Here is a 6,644-nt window from a genome sequence, read left to right as displayed (position 1 = left end):
GAATTAAGTGTCATTGGGGCTTTGTCCCATAGGAGGTAACATTTAGACATTTGGTAAAATGGGAGAGAAAAACACTAGTTTAAATATATGAAGTCTTATATGTAATGGTGAAAAGAAGATCTATCTGGAAGATGTATTTACAAAAAAAAAAAAAAAAAAAAAACCTTATCAAAAGATACTATGGTGGGTTAGAAATAAAGAGTAAAAAAGAAACAAGGCAGATGATAGTTTCAGCATTTGTGTCTTTGAAATCTGACGGGTGGAATGGGGATTGAGGGAACGGCAGAAGAAGTGAAATGAAGAGAACAATTCTATTTTATGGGGAAAGCGATGACAAATCCCAGCAGTGACAACTTATTTTTAGGGTGGGCTTAACATGTGGAGTCAGGTCCGAACAAACAGATTGAGAGCGTCAGTGTAAGAGAGAAGCTAATAATGTGGAGGTGGGGTCAAAGGAGAAAGCCTTGAAAGAGAAGGCCTCGCAATCGTGGAAACTGTAAGGGCGGTGGGGATAGACAGGTGGTGGTCAGTGCCTGGTGCCATGGAGGTTATAGGTCTTTAGGTGTGTCAAGTGGAGGGTACCCAGATAATCTATACATAAATATGTATGTGATATATTCCTTGGTATGGTACCCAAGACAATATAGAGGCATATATTTATGTGTATACACTTAGTATTATAGTCCTTACTACTTTTTATCATTTCACAGTATCTAGAAACCACAAATTAGCCATTTCCACAATGATAGGCATTTAAATTATATCTGTTCTTTGCTGTTTTTAATATGCTAGAGAATAGAGTATCCTTTTTACAGTGTCTTTTAATATGCTATAGGGTAGAAGAATCTCAATCTATAGCCCCAATTATTATTTCTTTGTTGTTGTTCTGCTAACTGAGAAACACTTAAATACTTGGCACATGTCATTGTAATTGCTCTCCTAGAAGATAACATTAGCTTACACTTCTACTCACTCGACTTGGTAATTCCTGTTTCCCCACACTTCTAACCTTATTGCTTGGGTGTTAAAAACAGATAGAAGATTGCTTTTACTAAATTGACCAAATAAATAAATAAATAAATAAATAAACAAACAAATAAATAAATAAATAACTGGCTCACACTGGCTGTCCTTCCCGAGGACCTGGGTTATGTTCCCTACATCCACACTGGGTGGATCACAGCCAGCTGTAACTCCAGCACCAGGGTATTGATGCCCTCTTCTGATCTTCCTGGGTACCTCACACACATGACATACACTCCCACTGACATGTACAGATACACACCCACATACATACACACCTTTAATCCAAGCACTCAGGAGGCAGAGGCAGTTGGATCTCTGTGAGTTTGAGGCCAGCCTGGTCTGCAAAGCTACACAGAGAAACCCTGTCTTGAAAAACAGAAAGTCTTTAAACTTGGTTCAGTGAGAGACCCTGTTCCCCCAAGTAAGGAAGTGAGCACTTGAAGAAGACATCCGATCTTGAGTTCTGATTTCTACATACACATGGACATTCTTACCCCCCCCAAAAAAAAAAGAATGGAGAGAGCTTAAAGTGTTGAAGAGAGATGGAGAAGACATATTCTTGAATTTTAGGTTTTCTAAAATATACCTCTCCTAAGAGGTATAAATTAAGTGTAAAAATATTAAGGTGTGGCAGAATGTCAAAAATAAGGGGTCTTTGGCTTACAGAAAACATATGATAACTACTCCTGGGCCATTGCTAAGCTTGAGAACATCATTTTTTTTTTTTTTAAAGTATGGAATTTGGGGAAAGAAAAAAAAAATGACACAGTAACTGATTGTGTTTGTTTCTGTCCGGTATCTCCAAGGCAAGATGGATAACAAAGAAGTGAGCCAACAACAGAAATTGATCATCAATGGATTATCAACTTTAATTCAATGTTCCCAGCAAGCCACATAGATGAACATTTAGTAATCTCACTGGGCCCCTGAGCTCTCTGACTCTGGGGACTTTCTGTTTTCACCTCCTGCTGTGGACTCCTGCACTTCCCCTCCTTCACTGGGCTCCACAGCTACCCCTAGACCACTCTGCTTCTCTCTGATAGACTGTTCCTGTCCCTCTGGGAGCCTGTCTTCTTGGATCGACAACTCTACAGCCTCCTGCACTCTGCTGCTCTGGCCTGATGCTCCCTGCTTCCCGTGATCTGGGTTGTTATCCTTACTTCCTTGCTTAGCATCTCCATGCATGTCTACCTGGCTCTGCAGATCCCCTGGTACCTGTGGTTCACTTGAATCTGAGCTGCTGTTGCCTACCTCTGGAGCCAGGCCACTGGGGGTTTCACAAGGGCCTTCATCACTCGGAGTAACTGCTAACTCAGGATCTTCCCCCTCACTGTGGTCCTCCTTCCTGGCTGGCTTGTCATGAGTCCTGGTGGCCCTGTGACTTTTTCCTTGAGGTTGCTTTTCAAGTGGGGCCAGTTCCTGTGACCTTCCTCTTGTTCCCTGTGTCTCTTTAGCTGCACGGCGCTCTTTGTTGATCAAAGATGCATCTTCTATGTCTTTCTCACGGTGTCTTGACTCTTTTCCTGATATGTGTCCCTCCTTAAGTTGAGGGAGATTCTGATGTCCTTCCTCTGAGCTTGGCCCTTTTGTACCAGAACCCTTTTTAGCCCTGTTTTCCCTCCATGACTTTGAGAACTCTTGACAGCTCTCATCCTGTGTTTGGGCTTCTGGTGCTGGGGATCCAGTTTTTTTTATGTGTTCTTTCTGCCCCTCCTCACATTTGCCTATGCTAGATGTTTCTGAATCATCTCTGCTCCCACTTTGGGCAGACGGGTTCTGTGTTTCGTGTTTTCTTTCCTGCTCTGGCAACTCTGGGGTCTCAGATGTTCTACTGTCAGCCTTGGGGTCCTCTAAATTTGTGATTTCAGATCGTGTTCTGCCAGCATCCTTTCCTGCTTCTCCAATTTCAGATATTCCGGTATCTTCCATAAGCTCAATAAACTTCTGTGTCTGAGATGGTTTCTCAGCAGCTTCTATTGGCAAATCATTGTGCTCCATTGTGGCTCTGTCTTCTTTTAGGGGGAATGGATCTTGTGATGCGGAATGTTTCTTAATTCTCTTTCCTGTAGCATGTTCCTCATCTTCAGATGGCCTCTGTGCCATATGGTCACTTACCTCGGTGTCACTTTGCCTCCTGACTACTTTGCCTCCTTCTTTGGGGATCACCTGTGTTGGACTGTTGCTCTGTTTGGTTGCTTCTACTGGCATATTTCCCTTAAATTGGACTCCATCATATTCTGTTGCTAGAACATCTTGTGCGACTTCCTGACTGTCTTCTTCTGGGTGTTGGTTTTCAGGGTCATTGGGCTCAGAAACCTTTTGTGGAAGGTTGTGTGTCTTGATGTCTTCCAATGGGCTTGTCCTTTTGTGTCCATCCACCTCACCTTCTTCAAGGCTTGGCTGAGCCGGTGATGTGATTTCTGAAGCAGACACCAGCCTTTCTTGAGTTGGTCTCACCCCTACTATTTGCTGACTCCTTCTGGTAGTCACCAGAAAGTCCACACCATCCATCTTCTCTGACTTAGACATCAGTCTTGGTTCTGGATTTAGTAGTGATATGTCAAAATAAAAGAGGTTCAATAAGCTGAAGATTGCAAAAAGGAATTCCTCAAAACTGATGGTGCCATCGCTATCAATATCCAGAAGGTTCAACTTTTTCTCCACAGCATGAAAGACCTGTGGCTGCATGTAAACAAACAAACAAACAAAAAAAGTCAGTTTATTCACATCTGGTCATGTGTCCTAAGTGCCTTCAGGTCTCCTGAGAATCTTAAGAAAAAAAAAAAAATTAACCTTATTCCTCCTAACAGTGAAATTGCTTAAACAGTGAAAACCTATCAATTCTGGATACACCCTTTTTATCTTCTGCTTAAACAGTGAAAACCTATCAATTCTGGATACCCCCCCTTTTTATCTTCGCACTAAGCTTAGCACAGTAATTGTATCACATGTAAGCTGAGTTAGAAGCCTAATGGGGTTGTGACTCCATGAAGAGGTCAGCCTCGATGAAGCAACAATCACATAATGGAAACCTCCTTTTTTTTTTTTCTGTATGACTGACTAAGTAGTTGCATAGAAGAGGCATCTGAAACTGGAAAAACAAACAAACAAACAAACAAACTGTTTAAAGGTCAGTGCATGCAGAGAGGGGCGAGCCAAGTGTAAGCAAGCCGACTGATAGCACTTCCTGCTTGGGTTCCAAGGTGGCAAAGGGGGAAGAGTAAGCTCCTCACCTGAAGGCAGTTCCCAATTTCTCCCTCAAGAAGTTGTCTCAGCTCTCTGCGGGTCAGGCTTGCCTTGTTGTCACCATCCTTGCTAGCATACTTGTGGAATGTCTCAATAACACAGAAGATACCTCTTAGCAGCTTTGACATCTTTACAAACGTGGAAGAGGCTGTAAGTAAGAACAAGGTAGGGGCTGGAGAGATGGCTCAGTGGTTAAGATCACTTGATCTTGTGGAGGATGTAGGAGGTAGTTGGATTCTGTCCCAGCACCTCATACCTGTCTGTAACTCCACGGGTCTGATACTCTTACACAGACATACATGCAGACAAAGCACTCATGCACATAAGATAAAAATAAACAGATCTTAAAAAAGAACAAGGCTCATCTGCCAGGATAGGCTCTCTAGGGAAAGCAAACCAAGGTCATCCCTCTTGCTCCTGCTTAACCCTGATACTACACCTGCTGTATTCTCTAATTCACATGTTGTATTCACATTTTGAGAGGTGATTTAGTTTTATAATGGGCATTGTGGTGAGATTAGATATAAAATAGGTAGGTAGTAGAACAGACACACAGTAACACTTGTGTGTTGAGAGAACATTTTATTTCAAGAACAGATGAAAAAAGAAAGGAAAAAAAAAAAACTCAAACCTAAGTACTAACACACAAAAATAAAGCCAGCAGGGAGAGATTAAGCCTCTGAACCCCATTTGAGAGTGTCCATCCTCATTCCTCTCACTTTGGCTCAGTCTAGCCTAGTCTACTAGAAAGAACATATAACTCTGAAGCAAATACAGGTTTTAGAAGGAAGGGAGGCCATGTTCAGAAAATCAACCCTTGTGTAACAGGTTTTTACAAACATTGTTCCATGAGGACTCTGTGACAAAACCCAATCCTGACCCTCACTCATTAGCTATTATTTAATTTAATCCACCTTTTCACCTTAATATAGATCTAGGTCTGATGCCTTATTAAATAGAACTTATGGTATGGGCTTTATAATCCTTCTTTTTGCCTGCTGCTTAACATCCTGAACATGGGTCAACCTTCCTCTGAGCTACTGGCACAGTCTCCACAGTCTCATGTATAAGCAAAGCAGCAGCAGAGGTCCTCAGCACACACAAGTCTACAAGACTTACCTACTTACCTCCTTCAGGAGTGAGAGCAAGTGGAATGTGGGGCAGCGGGCTGTGTGCCATGGCAGGCACTGGGACCTTTTTATTGAGTCTCTAATTGCTTAGAAGGAGACACCCTCTGGGTCTAATGACCTGATTCATCACCACCAAACCCAGTCTCTCCTCTGCCTTCAGCTCTCCCTGCTGTTGCTTCCTCTTAAGTCATCACATTCATCAAAAAGAAGTGGAAAGATCTCCTTTCCACCTACTACTGACTTTTGTAGGTTATAATTTTAAAGTATTTTTAGGGGTTCAAGGTGCCGGACTTCAGACTTCTTATTTTCATTTATTCTTTCTGTTGTTAACCTGAGTACTTAATTATATTTCTGGTTGACAAATCACAGGACTGGCAGGGGCCTCTGAAGTCATCTGATTCCTCCCTCTGCCTGCAGTTTGGCCTCTGTTTGACCCAACCTTGAGAAAGGGATGTCAGTCATGTATTTAAAATAAAGCCCTGCTTAATCATGGGACAAGGTTGGAGATACTGGTTGATTCAGCTGTTTTCATGTTCTTCTCTCCATGCCCAAAGGCCAAGTTAGAAAAAAAACAAAACAAAACAAAACTAATCTCTTGTTAGATATGCAAAACCTTGCTTGCCTAAGAGGGTGCTATTTTTAAAATATGATTGACAGCTGCCTTGAGAGGGCATTTTCATAATTTATGGAGCTCATACATGAGCATCCAGATGATGGCTTTCTCTCTGGATTGGGGAGAGGTAAGCCATGGAAGCTGAGGTAGGTACAGAAGTATGTCTACGGTGCTCATTGGGAAGACTTTTTATTGCCATACAGATTTGGGTCACTTTTAGAGATTATATAATTCAGAATACAATATTCTGGTATCTTCTTAGCAAGAAGTATGTTTTAAGATATCTTTGCCTCTTCTGTCAAAGGACATAAGATGTGGATCAACCAATAGACACAAGAGTAAAAGACAACAGTGAAGCCCATGAAAAGATGACGAAGGGAAAGAAAGTGAGAAAACAGGCTGAAGAAGGACTTGTTGCTCAGCAAGACCCTTGTTCTGGCTTTCCTAACAAATTAACTGGGGGTTGGGGAAACTCCACCCAGATAGCTTCTATCTTGAAACAATTTCCCAGCACACCCCTCCCCACAAAGAAGCCCTGCTACTGAAAGTTAGGGTCAGCATGCAATCAGTTTGATTTTGATTAGTTAACGTTCTGTCTATACAAACTATTTTTCAAACTTTGTGTCAGG

The 6,644-nt window shown here is 42.0% G+C and overlaps 1 protein-coding gene across 2 annotated transcripts; it reads right to left on the bottom strand.

The window, feature by feature from the left end:
- Nucleotides 1–1,870: 1,870 nt before the first annotated feature.
- Nucleotides 1,871–5,454, bottom strand: Tchhl1 (trichohyalin like 1). Of its 2 annotated transcripts, none has more exons than XM_051199184.1 (3): nucleotides 5,400–5,454; nucleotides 4,260–4,420; nucleotides 1,871–3,708 (listed from the first exon to the last, which is right to left on the bottom strand). In XM_051199184.1, exons 1-3 carry the CDS (start codon nucleotides 5,449–5,451, stop codon nucleotides 1,942–1,944), a joined length of 1,980 nt encoding a protein of 659 aa, XP_051055141.1. In that variant the 5' UTR covers nucleotides 5,452–5,454; the 3' UTR covers nucleotides 1,871–1,941. The 2 variants fall into 2 exon arrangements, with proteins under 2 accessions (XP_051055141.1, XP_051055142.1); XM_051199185.1 differs by having other exon boundaries at nucleotides 5,392–5,447.
- Nucleotides 5,455–6,644: the final 1,190 nt, after the last annotated feature.

This window comes from Phodopus roborovskii, unplaced genomic scaffold (genome assembly GCF_943737965.1).
Source record: "Phodopus roborovskii unplaced genomic scaffold, PHOROB, whole genome shotgun sequence".
Classification (NCBI taxonomy): domain Eukaryota; kingdom Metazoa; phylum Chordata; class Mammalia; order Rodentia; family Cricetidae; genus Phodopus; species Phodopus roborovskii.
This window is presented reverse-complemented; position numbering and strand designations above follow the sequence as displayed.

Coding starts and splice junctions, on each gene's coding strand:
- Tchhl1 (XM_051199184.1), bottom strand. CDS start 5,451: ATGGCACACAGCCCGCTGCCCCACATTCCACTTGCTCTCACTCCTGAA. Junction 4,421..5,399: donor TGCTCTCACTCCTGAAGGAG/GTAAGTAGGTAA, acceptor TCTTACTTACAG/CCTCTTCCACGTTTGTAAAG. Junction 3,709..4,259: donor AAATTGGGAACTGCCTTCAG/GTGAGGAGCTTA, acceptor GTTTACATGCAG/CCACAGGTCTTTCATGCTGT.